General features: G+C 37.7%; 1 protein-coding gene and 1 pseudogene across 1 annotated transcript; one reads left to right on the top strand and one right to left on the bottom strand.

Moving 5' to 3' along the window:
• Positions 1-364: 364 nt before the first annotated feature.
• On the top strand, positions 365-1011 carry LOC122230028 (annotated as a pseudogene).
• A 1112-nt stretch (positions 1012-2123) lies between these two features.
• Positions 2124-21789, bottom strand: NME5 (NME/NM23 family member 5). Its single transcript, XM_042906016.1, has 6 exons — positions 21718-21789; positions 20981-21154; positions 13335-13540; positions 12568-12668; positions 5849-5967; positions 2124-2330 (listed from the first exon to the last, which is right to left on the bottom strand). The coding sequence occupies exons 2-6, from the start codon at positions 21107-21109 to the stop codon at positions 2250-2252; spliced, it is 636 nt and encodes a 211-aa protein (XP_042761950.1). The 5' UTR covers positions 21110-21154; positions 21718-21789; the 3' UTR covers positions 2124-2249.

Here is a 21789-nt window from a genome sequence, read left to right on the forward strand (position 1 = left end):
GGAACCATGAGATTATGACCTGAGCCGAAGTCAAACACTTCACAGTCTGAGCCATCCGGGCATCCCAGGCATATGACTCTTGATCTCAGGGTCATGAGTTCAAGCCCCATACAAAGCTTAATTTAAAAATAAATTCCACGTCTTACTTCTCCAACTTAAAAAATAATAATAATACAGCAACATCTTTTATCAGTCTCCTATTACTTAATGTTACATCATTGTCAAAATCATACCATAAACTGACAGCCATTGCAGTACTCTGAGCTCTATAGAGACAGGACTAGGGCAAGTAAGAACCAGATGGGCAATGTGTGACTCTGTGTCACACTGGGAAAAAAAAAAAAAAAAAAAAACTAAACTAAACATGGGCAAAGAAGATCCTAAGAGGCTGAGAAGCAAAATGTCATTATATGTACTCTTTGTGCAAACTTGCCAGGAGGAACACATGAAGCAACCAGATGCTTCAGTCACCTTCTCAGTTTTACAAAAGCACTCAGAGATGTGGAAGACCATGTGTGATAAAGAGAAAGGTAACTTTGAAGATATGGCAAATACAGACAAGGCAGTTATAAAAGAAATGAAAACCTACATTCCTCCAAAAGGGGAAACAAAATGAAGGTCAAGGATCCCAATGTACTGAAGAAATCACCTTCAGTCTTTTTGTTTTTGAGTACTGGCCCAAATCCAAGGAGAACACCCTGGCCTATGCATTAGTGATGCTGCAAAGAAACAGGGAGAGATGTAGAGTAACACGGCTGCAGAGCATAAGCAGTCTTAGGAAAAGAAGGCTGCTAAGCTGAGGAAAATTACATAAATCAGATTGCTGCAATACCAAAATATGAAAACAAGCCTATGTGGCAAAACAAAAAAGTCATCAAGGCTGAAAACAAGAAAAAGAAGGAAGAGAAGAAAGATGGAAAGGACGAAGAGGATGATAATGAATATGTTGGTACTACTTTTGTTCTTGTCTGTAAAGTATTTAAACTCCCTGTACACAATTCACCCCTTTGAAAGAAAAAGGGGTGAAATCTAAGGCTGCATGAAACTTGTTTTTAAACTGTACAGTTTCAGGGTGCCAGAGTGGCTCAGTCAGTTAAGCTCAGGTCATGATCTCGTGGTCAGTGGGTTCCAGCCCCACATCAGGCTCTGTGCTGACAGCTCAGAGACTGAAGCCTGATTTAGATCGTGTCTCCCTGCCCCTCCCCTGCTCATGCTTATGCTCATGCTCTGTCTCTCTCTCTGTGTGTCTCCTTCTCTCTCTGCCCTCCCCTGCTCATGCTCTCTCTCTCTTTTTCTCAAAAATAAACATTAAAAAAAATTAAAATGTACAGTTTCAGGGTGCCTGGGTGGCTCAGCTGGTTAAGTATCCAACTCTTGATTTTGGCTTAGGTCATGATCCCAGGGTGATGGGATCCAGCCCTCTGTGCTGAGTGTGGAGTTTGTTTAACGTTCTCTCTCTCCCTCCCTCTCTCTCTCTCTCTTCCTCTGCCCCTCTCCATGGCTTGCGTGCTATCTCTAAAAATAAATAAACTGTACAGTATCTTCTTTTGTATAGTTAAAACACTATCAAAAGTATCTCTACCTAGTCTTGTCCTAGTGGCATTTTCAGCAGCCACTACCTTTGCTGAGTACAGTGTGGGAATGTAAAGTAGCATGGAAATTTAAGAGAGGTTCTTTTTGGCACACAACATGAAGTAGTTATACATGGGGATGAGAGTCTTTTCATCTTCAGTTGTTTCTAATCCATCTTATTTTTTTTTAATATGTATTTATTTATTTATTTTTGAGGGAGGTACACAGAAAGAGAGAGAATCTCCATGCAGCCAGTGCAGAGTCTAGCTTGGGGCTTGAACTCACAGACTGCGAGACCAAACTGAGCGGAAATCAAGAGCTGGTTGCTTACCGAATGAGCCACCCCAGTGCCCCTCTAATGCATCTTAGATGAATTAATTGTTCTCTTAACAGAGTACCAGTCTGCAATTGCAAAACACTTAGAATTGTTTCATTAACATTCCAAATACTTCTAGATAAAATCAATTTTCCTATTAGAAAACAAAAACCATACCCTAAACCTGTATTTTACCTTAGATAATGTTATCTTACGCACAAAACACATTCTTTTAAAACTTATAAAGACAATTTATTTCACATGCAGTTACTTAAACCCTTAGGAAGGTTTGTTTCTTTTATAGCAGAAGCGTGTCTTTTACATTAAGATAGTGATTTGTCCTTTGAGGAACTTTATTTTACTAAAGTTCTTCTGCAGTTGGATTGTGACAAAGCTTTGGTTTGTTGGGATTATTTTTCAGCAGCCAATCAGCTAGCCAAATCTATGGAAAAAAGAAAAAAACTCTTAAGTTAATAAACATTTAATTATAAATACTATAAATAACAAATACTACGAATAGTATAAATATACTATATAAACATACACTACAAATAGTATAAATATGTACTATAACAATTTATTTGTTGTTAAGTAGGCTTCACGCCCAGCGCAGAGTCCAACATGGGGTTCCAACTCACAACCATGAGATCAAGACCTGAGCAGAGATCAAGAGTCAGATGCTCTTTTGCTAAGTTTATTTATTTATTTTGAGAGAGAGAGAGAATAACCATGTGTACATGTGAATGGGGAAAGGGGCAGAGAGAGAGGGAGAGAGAGAGTCTCAAGCAGGCTCTGCACTGTCAGCACAGAGCCCTACATAGGGCTGAAACTCATGAACCGTGAGATCATGACCTGAGCTGAAACCAAGAGCCAGATGCTTAAGCCAATGAGGCACCCAGGTGCCTCTATCAATTTAAAACCTAGTACTATATCAATTTAAAACCTAGTTTTCAAAATCACTCTAAGAATGAGAAAATGACTATTAAAAAATTAAAACACTAAGTTTTATATTATGCAAGATTATCAAGTAGAGATCCAAACTGGCAAAGAAGTAAAACTATTTCCTTTTACAGATGACATAATCCTATATATAGAAAATCCCAAAGAATCCACAAGAAAGTTACTACAACTAATAAATGAATTTGGTCATTATTGAATCCAGACAAGATGACTTCAAAGACCATGTTTAGTAAATGGAACCAGAGGTATCTTTTTCTTTTCTTTACATTGTTCAGTAGTTTCAGGTTTCTTACTAAATAAACAGATGTTATTGTCACAATGAAAAGGAATTATTAAAGAAATAACCTAGGGGTGCCTAGGTGGCTCAGGTGGTTTGAGTGTTGGACTCTTAATTTTGGCTCAGGTCATGATCTCACAGTTCATGGGATAGACCCCCATCAGGCTCTGCGCTACCAGCACGAATCCTGCTTGGGATTCTCTCTGTCCTTCTTTCTCTGCCCCTCTTCTGTGCACATGTGCATACACTCTCTCTCTTAAAATAAGTAAACATTTTAAAAAAGTAAAAAGTCCTGCCTAGGGGCATCTGGCTGGCGATAGAGTGTGTGACTCTTGATCTCAAGGGTCGTAAGTTCAAGCCCTACGTTGGATGTAGAGATTACTTAAAATAAGTAAATAAAATATAATAAAAAAAGAAATATCGTTTGTTTTTGGTAAAAGTGGCAAAATTAGTAGGAGAAATTAAATCTTTGTCTTCCAAAGGGGATTCCCTTTGAGAATGGTAACAGAGGCTAGAGATAACTATTTTATCAGGGCTGGTATTGAAATAACCTTCCCAGGGGCACCTGGGTGGCTCAGTCAGTTAAGTGTCTGACTTTGGCTCAGGTCATGATCTTGCACTCCATGAGTTTGAGCCCCGTGTCAACACAGAACCAGGAGCCTGCTTTGGATTCTGTCTCTGTCTCCCTCTGCCCCTCCCCCACTCATACTCTGTCTCTCGCTCTCAAAAATAAAATATACATTAAAAAAATTTTTTTTAATTTTTAAAAATGTTTTTATTTATTTTTGAGACACAGAGAGACAGAGCATGAGCAGGGGAGGGGCAGAGAGAGAGGGAGACACAGAATCTGAAGCAGGGTCCAGGCTCTGAGTTGTCAGCACAGAGCCCGACGCGGGACTCGAACTCACAAGCTGTGAGATCATGACCTAAGCTGAAGTCAGACTCCCAATGGACTGAGGCACCCAGGTGCCCCCCAAAATATTTTTTAAATAACCTTTCCTGAGTTGCCTGGAGGGCTCAGTGGTAAGATCATGCCACTCTTGATCTTGGGGTTGTGAGTTCAAGCCCCACGTTGGGCACAGAACTTACTTTAAAAAAATAAACACAGGGGTGCCTGGGTGGCTCAGTCGGTTAAGCGTCCGACTTCGGCTCAGGTCATGATCTTATAGTCTGTGAGTTCAAGCCCCGCGTCGGGCTCTGTGCTGACAGCTCAGAGCCTGGAGCCTGCTTCACATCCTGTGTCTTCCTTTCTCTCTGCCCCTTCCCTGCTCATGCTCTGTCTCTGTCTCAAAAATAAAATAAACATTAAAAAAAAAAATTAAAAAAAAATAAATAAACACAATAAAATAATCTTTCCTCATTATCTGAGTCTTCAAATGAGTGAGAGTACCTGTAAAGAAGGAACCAGGAAGACATTTGGCCCTTGACAAGCACCCTAGTTCCTCCTATCCAACCGTTCTTTCACCTGACTGAGCAGTAATGAAGTATCTAGGGATGTGAACAAATATAAATTTTCTAAGGGTGCCTGGGTGGCTCAGTTGGTCCGACTCTTAGTTTCAGCTCAGGTTATGATCTTAAAATTTATGGGTTTGATCAAGCCCTGGGTCAGGCTCCATGCTGACAGCACAGAGCCTGCTTGGGATTCTCTCTCCCTCTCTACTTCCCCCCACTAGCTCTGTCTCTCTTTCAAAACAAATAAATAACCATTAAAAACAAGTTTTCTATGAAAAAAAGTTAGATATCATTAAAAATAAAAATGTTGAGACACATTTGGGTGGCTCAGTTGGTTAAGCATGGGACTCTTGATCTCAGCTCAGGTATCAATCTCAGGGTCATGAGTTCAAGTCCCGCGTTGGGCTCCCTGCTGGGCATGAAGCCTACTTTTAAAAAAATAATTTAAAAAATAATTTTGAATGTATTTAAATATATATCTAATTTTATCATTTGATTATATAAATCATACACAAAAACAATGCTCTGCAATTAAAGGATGCAGTATTGAAAATGTATTTAGAAACAATGTTTTTTCTTTGTTTTGTTGGAACAATTTTTAAAAAATTTTTGTATTATTTTTTTTAATGTTTATTTATTTCTGAGATACAGAGAGGCAGAGCATGAGTGGGGGAGCAGCAGAGAGAGAGGGAGACACAGAATCAGAAGCAGGCTCCAGGCTCTGAGCTGTCAGCACAGAGCCCAATGCGGGGCTCGAACTCACAAACCGTGAGATCATGACCTGAGCTGAAGTCAGTTGCTCAACCGACTGAGCCACCCAGGTGCCCCATTTTTTAAATTTTTTAATGTTTATTTATTCTTTAAATTTTTTAATGTTTACTTGTTTATTTTTTGAGAGAGAGAGAGAGAGTGTAAGCAAGAGTGGGGGAGGAGCAGAGAAAGAGGGAGACACAGGATCCAAAGCAGGCTACAGGTTCCCAGCTGTCAGCAGAGAGCCTGATGCAGGGCTTGAACCCATGAACTGAGAGATCATGACCTGAGCAGAAGTCGGATGCATAACCGACTGAGCCACCTAGGTGCCCCTAAAAACAATATTTTTTAAGAAGTAAAACACAGTAAGAGAATAAGTAATCCAAAGTTATACATAAGGGAGTATCTAAAATGTATAAGAGATAGTTCTTAAAATGCTCATTCACTGTTTCAAAAAATTTAATGTTTAAAATATGAAAACTATAGACAATTTCTTTAGAGTGAATAAAAACATTTCTTACAAAAGGATCTGCTGGTTTCTCCTTACAAAGGGCTGTGAGTCCTTTAAGCAGAGTTGGTGTTACATATAAATTTAAATAGTCCTTAGCAGCTTGTCCAACTGGAATAGGCTCAATAATCACTGTAAACACAAATGTATTCCCATTAAAATTAATACAAATGATGAAATATTATATAATCATTACAAAAGAAGAAATTTTAGTGGCATGATACTTACAAAGTTTTTTTTAAAAAAAGGAAACAAAACTAGAATATAGCATACATAGTTTGTTCAAAAACACACAAGCACACACAGAGAAATAATAAGACTATATAAGACAGGCAAGAAACATATCAAAATGCTAGCAGTGATCATGTATAAAGTTCTGATTATGTTTTCTACTATATCCTTGCCTGCATTTCCATTTCCATATTTTTTATAGTAAATATCACAACGGACAATGTCATGAAAAAGAAAAATATGAATATCATGTAAAATCTAGGAGATTAATTAATTCCAACAATTAATTGCTGCCAAGAAAATGGCAGGCACTTTACAAAGTGGTATAGATATAACGTTGTACATGTATTTCTTGTTCTTTTATAGACTACTGAATGTACACATAAAATCTATTTGTGTCTATGTAATATATATTAACATTCCTGCTTATTTTTCAAGTTTTTAAATAAATTATATAACATATAGGAAAGTTTTAGTCTTTTTAGCTTTGTTTGAACACTATGTAGGTCAATCAGACTCGTAGTACCAAAGAATATATTTATACAAGGAAGAATGTAGTTTACAGTCTTAAGTCTTTTGAGGATGACCTCCATTAATGTGCAACTTTCAATAAAGATGGGGATGCAAAGCTACTGGTCTCACATGTTCAGATCTAAATCGTTACTGGCCCAAGGAAAAAGAGGGTGGGAAGACAGATTTCTGTGTGACTAGTATATGGGCTCAATCTCAATGAGAGATACAACTAACAACAGGAGAGTCCTTTGCCAGGATGGCAGGTGAAGCTAGAAAACATCACAAAGGATTGGAATAAAAAGTTCCTTTCCTATTAGTCTCATTATAGCACTCTTTTTTGTACTGATTGTTGTAATAATTTTTAGTTACATAAATATTTAAGTTTATTTTTGAAGTGGGGTGGGAGGTTACAAGAGCATATGTGTGTGCATAGGGGAGAGGCAGAGAGAGAGGGAGACAGAGAATCCCAAGCAGACTCCTCACTGTCAGTGTAGAGCCTGACATGGGGCTTGAACTCACACACCGTGAGATTATGAGATTATGACCAGAGCCAAAATCAAGAGCTGGAGTGAATGAGCCACCCAGGTCCCCCTCCCCAGTGATTAATTATGTTTTAACACTTTTTCATGTGCTTATCAGCCACTCATATATCTTTTGTGAAATGTTTATTCAAATCTTTTACGTGTTTTTTTTTTAATTTTTAAGGTTTTATTATTTATTTGTTTATTTTAGAGAGAGCAAGAGCATGCACATTTAGGGGAGTGGAGCAGTGGGAAAGAGAGAACCTCAAGCAGGCTCCAGGTTCAGCACAGAGCCTGATGTGGGGCTGGATCTCATGACCCTGAGCTGAAATCAATAGTTGGATGCTCAACTGCCTGAGCCACCCAGGCGCCCCTGAAAGGTTTTATTTTTAAGTACTCTCCACACCCAATGTGGGGCTTGAACTCACAATGCTGAGGTCAAGAGTCACATGCTCTACTGACTAAGCCAGTCAGGTGCCTCTGCCTGATTTTTAATTGCCTGCCTTCTTTTTACTGAATTGTAAGAGTTCTTCATAAATTCTAGATACAAGTCTTTTATTTCATAAGATTTGTAAATATTTCTTATCACACTCTGTGGCTAATCTTTCCAATACTTTTAATGATGGCTTTTGAAACATAAAAGCTTTTAATTTTGATGTAGTCTAATTTATCAGTATTGTCTTTTATGGATCATGTTTTGAGGTCATATGCAAAAATCCTTTGTCCAACTCAAGGTCATGAAGATTTTCCATGTTTTCTTCTAGATATTTTTAGCCCTTATGCTTAGGTCTATGATCCATTGTTGTTAAGTTTTCTAATTGGTAAGAAAAGAGGATCTGAGTTCTTTCTCTTTTTTGGCATGAGGATATTCAGTTATCTTATCATCATTTGTTGAAAAAGACTATCTTTTCCCCGTCAAATTGTCTAGGCACTTTTGTTGAAAGTCAATCGACCATAAACGTATTTATGTAAGTATTTATTCCTAGATTCTTAATTCTGTTTCATTGATTAATATGACTCATACAATACTGCCTTAGTTACTGTGGTCTCATAGTAAGTTTTGTTTTTTTTTTAAGTTTATTTATTTATTTTGAGAGAGAGAGAGAGAGAACAGGGGACAGGCAGAGAGAGAGGGAGAGTGAATCCCAAAAATTTCTGCACTGACAACGCAGAGCCCAATGTGGAGTTGGAACCCCTGAACTGTGAGATCAAGACCTGAGCCAAAATCAAGAGTCCAACGCCTAATTTGACTGAGCCACCCTCATAGTAAGTTTTGAAATCAGGTTAGTGGAAGTTATCAAACTTTGTTCTTTTTGAAAATTGTTTTAGCTTGTCTAGATCTTTTGCAATTACATATACATTTTTTAATGTTTATTTATTTCTGAGACAGAGAGAGAGCATGAGTGGGGGAGGGGCAGAGAGAGAGGGGGACACAGAATCCAAAGCAGGCTCCAGGCTCTGAGCTGTCAGCACAGAGCCCAATGCGGGACTCAAACTCAAAGATTGTGAGATCATGACCTGAGCCAAAGTCAGACACTCAACCGACTGAGCCACCCAGGTGCCCACAATTACATATACATTTTAAAGTCAGCTTATCAACTTCTACGTAAAAGAATGCATGGATTTTGACAGGGATTGCATTAATTGATCAATTTGGAGAGAAATGCCATCTTGACAACATTGACTCTTCTGATACATCAACGTGTGAGGTCTATTCATCTTAGATAGTCTTTGATTTCTTTCAGTAATGTTTTGTGCTTTTCATTGTACAAGAATTGTACTTCTTTTGTTAAGCTTATTCCTAAGTATTTTATTATTTATTTAATTCCAGTATAATTAATATACAGTGTATTATATTAGTTTCAGGTGTACAATATAGTGATTCAACAATTCTATATACTACTCAGTGTTCATCAAAAGAAGTGTACTCTTAATCCCCACCACCTATTTCACCCAACACCCCACCCAGCTACTCTCTGGTAACCATCAGTTTCTTCTTTTTTTTTTTTTGGTGTTGTTCTCTATTTTTAAGAGTCTAATTTTTTTGGTCTCTTTTTTTCTTTGTTCATTTTGTTTTGTAAATCCCACCTATGAGTGAAATAGTATTTTATTATTTTTGATGCTATTGTGAATGAAATTATTTCCTTAACTTTAGTTTTGGATTGTTCCTACCTCATCTATTTTTGCTGACCATTTATTATTTCTCTCTAGCAACTAGGGCCGGATGGATTAATGTGAAAATAAAGAATCTCTTCATGTTTCTTACAGAGATGAACCTTCATTGAACTTTTTGAAGCTTTCTAATAATATTTATAGTTTATACACTGCATTGCATATTTATTTTTATAGATTTTTAATATGTGATCATTTTGAGAGCAGGGACATACTCATCTTTGTATTTCTGGCACATAGTAGGTAATACAATAAATTTGTTGAAGCAATGGGATGTAACAAAACTTTGAGTTAGCCGTCTCAAATCAAAGGGAAGCAAACTATATTTTTCAAAGGTTAGGAACATGTCTTTGAATATCTTTATAACTTGCTTGAGTGACTCATCATACTGAGTTTTGCACACAGTTCTTTTCATTTTTTTTAATGTTTATTTTATTTATCTTGAGAGAGCATGTAAGCAGGGGAGGAGCAGAAAGAGAGGGAGAGAGAGAGAACCCCAAGCAGGCTCCACACTGTGGTGCAGAGCCCAATGTGAGACCCAAACCCACAAACCACAATATCACGACCTGAGCCCAAACCAAGAGCCAGATGCTTAACTGACTGAATCACCTAGGCATCCCCCTGCACATAGTTCTTGAGTGACTGGTAAGCAAGAGGGAGCTCATATCCCTAATTGAGAATTTACTCCAGAGAGCTTCACATTCTCACAGCAAAAGATCTGCAACATGGTAGGTAATTAATCTTTATATTTATCCTGCAACAGCCGCTTCTCAAATGTCTGACTTTATCTCGTAAACTCATGTCTAGAGGCCTAATTAATGGTAAAATCAAAAGCAATCTAAAATAACAATTGAGGAATATAATCCTATGAGTAAGAAGAGCTTTCAAAAAAAGGACTAGAAAAAACAAAACAATAATAGGAGTTAATATTTGAGCACAGAAGCACAAGACATTATAAGAATTTTATATATATGTATACATTTAACCCTAACAATATCCCTATTAGGTAGGAAGGTACTAATCTATTTGCATTTGACTGATGAGAAAAGAAAGACTCACAGAGAGGTTAGATGTCTGGAGCCAGAAGAAAATTCTAATTCGTTAGTACCTAGACTAAATCTAAGTACTATCACATTAAAAAGACATTTCATGGGGGCACCAGTTGGCTCAATCATCAGAACATGTGACTCTTGATCTCAGGGTCGTGAGTTTAAGCCCCACATTGGACATGAAACCTACTTAAAAAAATAAAGGGGGGCGGGGTGTGGGTGGCTCAGTCAGTTCAGTGTCTGACTTCAGCTCAGGTCATGATCTCGCGGTTCTTGAAATCGAGACGCATATTGGGCTCTGTGCTGACAGCTCAGAGCCTGGAGCCTGTTTCAGATTCTGTGTCTCCCTTTCTCTCTGCCTCTCCCCTGATTGCTCTTACTCTGTGTCTCTGTCTCTCTCCTCAAAAATAAATAAACATTTTTAAAAATTTGAAAAAAAGACATTTCATGTTTGAGATATAATTCAAAACAATATAGAAGATTGAGAAGTAGAAGCAGAGGTTATAGATGAAATAAGACTGACCAAAATTATTTAAATTGGGTGATAGTTTCATTAAGGGTTTATTATACTATTCTGTCTACTGTTGGTTATGTTTGGAGTTTTCTACAATAAACAATTTCAAAAAGATACCCTAATGGAAAGGTTATGTGACAGAAATTAGTAAGAGTAAAATATATACAAATCCTTTTGGGTACAAATATCTATAAACAGGTGTTGTGGGGTATCTGGCTGGCTCAGTTGGGCCCCATATTGGGCGTAGAGATTGCTTAAAAATAAAAAAGTAAAACAAAACAAAACAAAACAAACAAAAAAACACACCAGGTTTTGTTTAAGAATCAAGACTTTTAGGGGCGCCTGGGTGGCGCAGTCGGTTAAGCGTCCGACTTCAGCCAGGTCACGATCTCGCGGTCCGTGAGTTCGAGCCCCGCGTCAGGCTCTGGGCTGATGGCGCGGAGCCTGGAGCCTGTTTCCGATTCTGTGTCTCCCTCTCTCTCTCTGCCCCTCCCCCGTTCATGCTCTGTCTCTCTCTGTCCCAAAAATAAATAAAAAACGTTGAAAAAAAAAAATTAAAAAAAAAAAAAAGACTTTTAAAGTTCCAAGAGAGTTTTCAGTTTTCTTTGAATAAATCCTCCATAGAAAATACTGAGGAATAAGTCTAAATGACTTAAAAAAAAAAAAAAAATAGGCCAAAAAATATTCTATGCTTCTCAATGCTGTAAGTTTTTTAAATGTTTATTTATTTTTGAGAAAGAGAGAGCTCACACAAGCAGGGGAGGGTCAGAGAGAATGGGAAACAGATGATCTGAAGTGGGCTCTTCACTGACAGCAGAGAGCCCAATGCAGGGGCCAGGGGCTCGAAGACACCAACCGTGAGATCATGACCTGACCTGAAGTGAGATGCTCAATTGACTGAGCTACTCAGGCACTCAAATGCTTTACATTAAAAAAAAGATGTTTATTTATTTTGAGAGAGAGAGAGAGAGAGAGAGAGAGAGAGAGAGAGAGGGCACGCATGAGCAGGGGACAGGCAGAGAGACAGAGAGGGAGAGAGAAAAAGAGTCCCAAGCAGACTCTGCACTGACAGATGGGGCTCCATCTCAGCAACCATGAGTCATGACCTGTGCCAGTATCAATACTTGAATGCTCAACCAACGGAGCCACGCAGGTGCCCCTACATTTTTTTCTGTACAACAGAAATCACCAAATTTTCTTCCTGATCTAAAAATATTACTGAAATAAACTAAAAACCTCAATGCTGTTCTTTATTATGCCCATTTCTAAAAGGTTTACAACGTCCATAACAGGATGGAAAAAAAAAAATGAGCCTGAGAACTATTAATTTCACAACTGCACGAGTATTCATTAGGCAACCAGTAGAGAAAATGTTACATCTATCCTAATTTCCAAGGGAGATTCTTTTTTTCATGTGTAACAAAGTTTACTGACTCATTAGGGATAACTTACGGAATTGCAACAAAGGAGAAGAAAAACCCTAAATAGGGCTAGTCTAAGAGAAAAGATAAAAAAAGCAAACCCTTCTCAAAAGATTCCCTAGAGGGCACAATTTAGTTATGAGGGAAATAGTGACTTTTCCATTTTTGGCTTCAGATTTTTAAGTAACTATAACTTGAAAATATGACAAAATATATTGGAGAAAACCCCTGCTATTTTTCTTTCCAGCTATATCACCCAAATAAAAGAAAAAGCAAACAATAGGAACATGCAATACTCATCGATAACTCACCTTCAGGAAACATGAATCGAATTTCTCTTTCTGCTGCAGCAAAGTCATTACTCCCATGAAGTGCATTCCTTAGGTCATCTGTGCCATAAATTGCCCTTAGACTAAAAGCAAGTTAGAGATGATAACCATCCAATGTGATATCCTTTCCTTACTCTTTACATATGCATTCTGCTCAGGAAATTTACAGAAGCATTGCCACTTCTCACATATATGTAAGTTTTAATCTATTTTGATTTTAAGCCTAAATCTATCTAGATGAGGGTCAAATATATTTAAATCTGCAGGAGAGATACACTGGGAAAATAGGAGTTCTCTGGCTTAAGAGGTGGTGTTTTGTGAGAAGTGAAAAGGCAATGCATATTCAAAAGTGCAAGAATTCAATGTCCTCAAGTTCCCAAACTTTAATGATAATGCTGAAAATCTGGTTTTATGGCCCTTTATTACCAATATTATTTTAAAAAGCCATGCCAATTTTCCTATGAAAAATCCCACTTCAGTGGCGGTTTGATTCAAGGATGAGAGAAGAATGAGGCTAATCAACCATAAATCAAACATTCCCTGAGGACTTTTGTGGCATTTAGTGTTAACACAGACATTTAAATAGCTACAGTGTAAAACTGACCCCCCTACCCCAACCAAAATACCAAAAAGTTGATTTAGGAAAACTTTCAAATGCAAAGACACTTCTATTATAATGAAATCAGTTTTTTGTTGTTGTTGTTGTTTTTGTTTTTGTTGGATTCCTTTTTTCCCCCTAGGAAAGTTACCTGTCTGGGTGTGTCTCCTTAGCTACTAAGGTATTACTTGGTCCCAAAAGTTCTTTCCAGTAAGAGATGGCTTTATGTCTAGCTAATATCATGGCAACAAGTGGTCCAGAACTCATATAAGCTGTCAAATTGGGGAAAAACATTTTCCCATACTGTTCCACATAAAAGTTACTACAGTGCTCAGGGCTGAGATGTAGTTTTCTTCTCTATAAGAAAAACAAAGTCAACAAAAGTATTTAAAATGACAATTCAATAATAACTCATTGTCATTAGTAACTTGAAATTAATACTAATCTCATTACAAATTTGAGATTTTTGTATTATGAAGAAAGGGAGAGGGAAGAAAGTTAAATGTAGGCTATAAATAAAATTCTATAAGTTATTTAACCAACCCTTGCTCACTGTTGATATGAATGTAAACTGGCAAAACCACTTGGAAAACAGTATGGAGGTCCATCAAAATATTAAAAATAAAACTACCATATGACCCAGATCAAGATGTCATATGGATCAAGGATGTGTATGTATGTTTGCATATATATTGTATATACACTTAAAAAAAATATATATATATATATATAATGGAATATTAATCAGCCTTGAAAGGAATGAGATCTTGCCATTCATGACAACGTGGATGGACCTAAAGGGTATTATGCTAAGTGAAACAAGTTTGAGAAAGACAGATACCATGATTTCACTTACATGTGGAATCCAATAAAACAAATGAATAAACAAACAATAACAGACTCTTAAATACAGAGAATAAACTGGTAGTTGCCAGGGGGTTGGGAGGGATGAGCAAAACAGATGAAGGGAATTAAGAGGTAGGAACTTCTAGTTACAAAATAAATCACAGAGATGAAAAGTACAGCATAGGGAAGAGAGTCAGTAAAATTGTAATAACCTGGTATGGTGACAGATGGTGACCACATTTACTGTGGTAAGCTCTGAGGGATGTACAGAATTGTCAAATCAGTATGTTGTACACCTGAAACTAATATAACATTGTATATTAATTATACTTAAATAAAAAAGAGCTATTTAACCTAAGAAAAACTATTCCTATTTGGCAGTCTCCTTCAATATATGGTTTGTTAATGATGAATTCAGCTTATCTCCTTAAAGTAAAAAGACTACTATCACCAATATTTTGTTAATATATACTTTGTATACATTGAAGTAACAAAATTAGATTTTAGAACATTCCAAATTCATCTTTTACCTATTTGTGTGATATTTTCTTATTTATTGTGAAACTTTCCTACATTATTTTAGGGAGCTGGTCTCATTATGGAACTTAGAAATAACACCCAGTATAATGACGCTATAAACAAGTTTTTCTCTTGAATGTGAAAATTGTGTATTTATTCTGGTTCTGCCATAAATATGTAGATTGACTGTGATGTTAAGAAAAAATAGTTGGTATTAAGTGTCTCAGTTTGAAAGAATATAAATTGTTGAGGGCAAATAAACATTATTTTCTTCACAAATGAGACTATATGAATGAATCAGTAAAAATATCATAGAAATCAGCCATTCTTCTGACTGGAGATCATCCTTCTCTAAAAGCAGCTATTTGAATGCTTTTTAAAAATCATCCACTAACGGGGCACACGGGTGGCTCAGTGGGTTGGGCATCCGACTCTTAGTTTCCGCTCAGGTCATGATCTCGTGGTTTGGGAGTTCAAGCCTTGCATCAGCACGGAGCCTGCTTGGAATGCTCTCTTTCTCCCTGCCTCTCCCCTGCTCATGCTCTCTCTCTCTCTCTCTCTCTCTCTCAAAAATAAATAAACTTTTAAAAAATCATCCAATACTACTGTTTCTCAGTTCCACTAAAGGTGGATCATGAAGGAAAAGACTCAAAATATAAAAGAGGGATTCAAAGCCCTCATTAAGGAAAACTTCTGGCTAGAATAAAGATGATCAGAATGTGAATAAATCACTAGGTCAAAGCTACAAATCTCCATATTTAAGGCAGAGAGCTATCTTTCTAAAGTTGGTTAGATGTTCCTAAGAGTATAGTGTGAAATTTACCAAGTGATCTCTTAAAACTTCTAATACTATCATGTATCCTCAGGTTTCAGAAACTTGGCCAAACTGCCTAAAGCAAGAAATGGGAAGATGCTTACCTAGGTGGGTCAGCATTGCTGTAAACAGGCTCTACTGACAAACTTAACATTCTCACCAGCCAAGGATCAGCTACCACAAAACAGGTGCTTGGATCTGTTCTCATACTAAAATTCATATAGTCAAGAAAAAGAAACTCGAGAAATTATAAAACCGCCTGATTTAATATAATCCTTGATTCTTTATTTAAAATAAAGATGTGTCAGTATTTGTGATTCTTATGCATATTGGTATGGGGGGTTTGTTGTTGAGTTAAAAATAAAAATTTGATCTGTTAAAATGTAAGCCCTTGTCACACACCCCTTAACAACCAAGGGAACCCACCTTCTGCAGGTGTGCCACCTAATGCAGCATACTTACAAAAATTAAGAGCTCCTTTTATTTTTTTAAGTTTATTTATTTTGTGAGAGAGGTGGGGGAGGGGCAGAGAGAGAGGGAGAGAGGAGAGAAATCCAACCAGGCTTTGCATACTCAGGGCAGAGCTCCATGTGGGGATCAAACGCAGGAACTGAGAGATCATAACCTAAGCCAAAATCAAGAGTCAGAAGCTTAACCGACTTAACCACCCAGGCACTCCAAGAGCTTTTTTTAAACTAAAATTGGGGGGCGGGGGGGGGCACCTGGGTGGTTCAGTCGGTTAAACGTCCGACTTTGGCTCAGGTCATGATCTCACGGTTTGTGAGTTCAAGCCTCACATTAAGCTTGCTGCTGTCAGCATGGAGCCTACTCCGGATCCTATGTCCATCCCCAACTTGTGCGCCCTCTTTCTCAAAAAATAAAGTGAAATTAATACTGAATCAGTAATTATATTGGTTGATTTAAAATTACATAGGGGCACCTGGTTGGCTTGGTCGGTGAAACATGCAACTCTTGGTCTTGGGGTTGTGAGGGTAAATATTTTCACAAAGAGAAGTAGTATTAAATGATATCAAAAAAGGAACCATTAGTTTCTAAAAGAAGAAAGACTGCCACCTACTGAAAGGATACATCATTTTTCAGAAGGTTTTCCCTAGATGGGACAAGAAAGCCTCAAGTTCAATGGACTCCCAACTACAATAAAGCCTGCTTTAAAAGCATACAATACAAAGAATAAATACTATACAACTCTACTTACATGACACATCTAGAAAAGTCAAAGTCGGAGGACAGAAAAACACAGAATAGTGGTTACCAGAGGCTGAAAAGAGGGGTAAACAGAATGAGTGATTAATAAGCAGTCTCAGTTTCAGTTGACAAAAATTCTGGAGATGGATAGTGGTGATGGCTGCACAACAAAGGGAATGTACTTAATGGTACTGAACTGTATACCTAAAAATGGTGAAAATAGTAAATTTTATGTTGTGTATATCTTATCACAATTAAAACAAACAAAACAAAGCATACAGTATACCAAGGCCTTCTTTGCTATGAAATTTACTGCTGATTAGGGAAAGTGTTAAATATTACCATTCACACTAATTTTTCATTCATAATTTAATTCATACTTAAATTTTCACTAATTATTTTTACTAAATTTTTTTTTGTTTACTTTTGAGAGAAACAGAGACAGAGTATGAGTGGGGGAGGCACAGAGATAGAGGGTGACAAAGAATCTGAAGTAGGTTCTAGGCTCTGAGCTGATGTTTAACTGACTAGATCACCCAGGCACTGCCCTGGGTAACCGTTTTTAATCTCCTAGTGTTTCATTTGCAAATATTGGCAAACATGAATACATATTACTTTTTCTCTTTCTACCACACAAGATTTTTATACACTGCTCTGCATCTTATTTTTTCCATAGCAGGACACAAACAGGTTCCTCTTTTTTCATTTTACAATTAGCTGCATTGTATTCAATTTGGTGGTTTCACCAGAGTTTACTTAACCAATTCTTTTTCTAAAGACTTTTTTCTTTTTTTTTCATTTTTTAAAATTTACATCCAAATTAGTTAGCATATAGTACAACAATTTCAAGAGTAGATTCCTTAGTGCCCCTTACCCATTTAGCCCATCCCCCCTCCCACAACTCCTCCCATAACCCTCAGTTTGTTCTCCATATTTATGAGTCTCTTCTGTTTTGTCCCCCTCCCTGTTTTTATATTATTTTTGTTTCCCTTCCCTTATGTTCATTTGTTTTATCTCTTAAAGTCCTCATATGAGTGAAGTCATATGATTTTTGTCTTTCTCTAATTTCACTTAGCATTATACCCTCCAGTTCCATCCACGTAGGTGTAAATGGCAAGATTTCACTCTTTTTGATTGCCGAGTAATATTCCAGTGTATAGATATACCGCATCTTCTTTATCCATTCATCTATCGATGGACATTTGGGCTCTTTCCATACTTTGACTATTGTTGATAGTGCTAATATAAACAAGGGGGAGCATGTGTCCCTTTGAAACAGCACACCTGTATCCTGTGGATAAATGCCTAGTAGTGCAATTGCTGGGTCGTAGGGTAGTTCTATTTTTAGTTTTTTGAGGAAACTCCATACTGTTTTCCAGAGTGGCCGCACCAGCTTGCATTCCCATTTTTGAAAAAAATTTTTAATGTTTATTTATTTTTTGAGAGAGAGAGAGAGAGAATGAGAGCATGAGTGGGGGAGGGGGAGAGAGCAGGGGAGACACAGAATCTGAAGCAGGCTCCAGGCTCCAAGTTGTCAGCACAGAGCCTGATGCAGGGCTTGAACCCATGAACCGTGAGATCATGACATGAGCAGAAGTCAGACACGTAACCAACTAAGCCACCCAGATGCCCCTCTAAATACTTTAAGTAATCTGTATATCCAACTGGGATTCGAACTCACAACCCTGAGACCAAGAGTAGCATGCTCTACAGACTGAGCCAGCCAGATGCCCCTATTTAACCAATTTTCTAATGCTAGGTTATTTTTAATCTTTTGCTGGAAAATAAACAATACCACAAAAAATAACTTGTATACATATAATGTCATATTAATACATGGGTCACAGGAGGGATCCCCAGCATTAGAAGTGCTGAGTCAAAGGGTACATGCATCTGTAATATTGATAGATAACTGCAAGTTTCCCTTCTATAGCGGTTGTGCCATTTACTTTTATATTTTTGCCAGATGGTATTTCAGGGCTGTTTTCATTTGCTTTTTCCTTGTTAGAGATTGGTCATTTTTTCATATGTTTAAGATGCATTTGTTTTTCTTTTTCTGTGATCATCCACATGATCTATCCTTTTTTCTTTTAAAGTTTATTTTTGAGAGAGAGAGAGCACCAGTTAGTGAGGGGCAGAGAGAGAGTGAGAGAGAATCCTATGCAGGCTGCACACTGACAGTGCCCGATGAGGAGCCTGAGCTCACCTAAAGCAGGGCTTGAACTCACAAACTGTGCGATCATGACTTGAGCCAAAGTCAGACACTCAACTGACTGAGCCACCCAGGCACCCCAACATTTCTGCCCATTTCCAACTGAATTTTTATCTTTTCCTAGGAACTCTTTATGTATTAAGGAGATTAGCCCTTTGCCTATCATGAATTGCAAATCTTTTTTCCAAGTTTGTTATTTGCTTTTGACTTTGTTTATAATGTTTACTTAGCTATGTAGAAGTTTCTTATGTTTATAGTTGTATCAATCTTTTCTTTTATGGCTCCTAGACAAGACACCACAGTAAAAAAAAAAAAATAAATAATAAGGCTGTCCTACTCCAAGAACAAAAAGAAACTTAAGCATCTTTTTTTCTACAGTTTATATGTTTAATATTAATTTTTATTTTTTTAATGTTTTTATTTATTTTTGAGAGAGAGAAAGCATGAGTAGGGGAGGGGCAGAGAAAGAGAGAGGGAGACATAGAATCTGAAGCAGGCTCCAGGCTCTTAGCTGTCAGCACAGAGCCTGACTCAGGGCTAGAGCTCACGAGGCAAGAGATCATGATGTGAGCTGAAGTCAGATGCTTAACTGAGTCACCCAGGCAACCCTATGCTTAATTTTTAAATATTTAAATCTTAAATCCATTTGGAGTTTACCCTGGTATACACAGTATAATATTTGAATCCAACTTTTTTTTTAACGGTTACCGAATTTTCCTAACATTTATTAAAAAGTTCTTGGGGCGCCTGGGTGGCGCAGTCGGTTAAGCGTCCGACTTCAGCCAGGTCACGATCTCGCGGTCCGTGAGTTCGAGCCCCGCGTCGGGCTCTGGGCTGATGGCTCGGAGCCTGGAGCCTGTTTCCGATTCTGTGTCTCCCTCTCTCTCTGCCCCTCCCCCGTTCATGCTCTGTCTCTCTCTGTCCCAAAAATAAATTAAAAAAAAAAAAAAAAAAAAAAAAGTTCTTAACTTGAGTCTTTTAAATATATTAAATATTTTATTATACATTCCTGCACTTTTTCCTTATACTTTCTTGTACCATTCCTACCCTGAACCTCTACGTATCCTCCTAAGCTTATCTGAAATTCCTCATCTTTCCTGAGGACTGAAATTTTCTTTTTTCTTTCATAAAACACTGACAAAACAGACAATATGACACTGTAGAAATAAAAGAAAATTTAAAAATCCTGGAATTTTAAGTAGGGATGGTACAGAAAGGATTACTTAAAATATCCTGGGGCACCTGGGTAACTCAATTGATTGAGTGTCTGGCTCTTGATTTTGGCTCAGGTTATGATCTCACCACTGGTGAGATGGAGTCTTGCACCAGGCTGTGTACAGAGCCTGCTTGTGATTCTCTGTCTCCCTCTCTCAAAAACAAATATTTTTAAAAATCCCATTATATTTGATGATAATCTTTTTTTTTTAAGTTTATTTATTTATTTTTAGAGAGAGAGGAAGAGAGAGCATGAGTGGGGGAGGTGCAGAGAGAGGGAGGATCTTGGGATCCACACTGTCAGCATGGAGACCAATGGAGGGCTTGAGCCCACAAACTGTGAAATCATGACCTGAGCCGAAATCAAGAGCTGGACATTAATCGACTGAGCCACCCAGGCACCCTTAATGATAATCTTTAACAACACTCCTTTTACATACATTCTCAAACCTCTAACAACTGCAGAATAAGTGTAAGGCTTAACACTTTAAATGTCTGTAATAATTGAAAAAGAAAATACCAACAGTCCATCAATTGAGGAACAAGTAAATAAAGTGTGGTTCACTCACACAGGGGAGTATTACACAGAAGTTAGGAAGAATGAGAGATTCAGATGTAATAACATGGAATGCTACCTAAGCAACTTTGTCAAGGGAAGAGAATTGTACTATCTTATGGAGGGAAATGTTTGTAAATGCATTGAAAAATTCTGAAAGGACAGAAAGCTTTAAGTAGTTGCCTTTCCCTGGAAACTGAAACTTGGGTGGGAGAGGAAGGTGGAGGAAAAAGGAATTTTAATTCTCATTTTAGATCCTTTTGAGGTGTGAAAAGCTTTTTAAAACACATATAACTTTTATACTTAAAATAAATGTTAAATTTAAAGCTAAATACTAGCAACTAAACAGGTTAACATGTTTACATAAACATTTAAAAAAGAAAAAAGGAAAGAGAAGAAAAAAACAAGATCATTATGCCCAGAAGTTACCTGAACAATGGTGAATCCAGATCTGAGAATAATATCTTGTATCTCCTCCTCTTTGTCAACAATATCCGGTTTGATAATAGCCAGAGTTTTTTCTACATATATCTGAGGTGGGGGCATTGATATCTGCATTCTGCCTTTACGATGTAAATTTAGGAGACTCTCCACAGGAATCAACTGCAATGACAGGCATCAACCCCACCCCAAATTTAATGTAATTGTGACTAAGAACAGAGTTATTAGGCGCTTGATTTTATTAACTTATAAAATTAGAAACTGCAGAGTCTTTTTCTATTAGCAGTGTCTTGATAATATGATATGAGGTGGCAGGGAGCCTGGCTGGTTCAGTTCCAGGAGCATGAGACTCTTGATTTCTGGGTGGTGGGCTTGAGCCTCAGGTAGGGTATAGAGATTAAACTAAACTAAAACAAACAAACACCATTTCTCCTCTATGTCTAATTCATGCCCTTGGTTTTCCTAAGCGCTTTCCTTGAGGGGGAGAGGCAAGGGGCAGTCTGAAGGCCTGGGCCTGGCTCAGACTCTCAGGCTTGCAGGTGAAAACTCTGTTGGCCACTCTGCAGCAACTCTCTACTCTAGGGACAGGTAAGCCGCTTCGTTCCCACCCCTCCTGGAAGACCACATGTAAGGTCTGGCCTGGGTAGAAACCAGGATCGCCAAATTGCAGTGCATTTCCAAAGTGTACTGCAGATTCTGAGCAAGGACCTCATCTATGCACTCACCCTAGTGCCTGCTCCTCTAGTGCCACCGTAGCTTGTTGCTAGGAGACCTGAAGCACAGTTCAGGGATGGTGG

The sequence above is a fragment of the Panthera leo genome, chromosome A1 (assembly GCF_018350215.1).
Source record: "Panthera leo isolate Ple1 chromosome A1, P.leo_Ple1_pat1.1, whole genome shotgun sequence".
NCBI lineage: Eukaryota > Metazoa > Chordata > Mammalia > Carnivora > Felidae > Panthera > Panthera leo.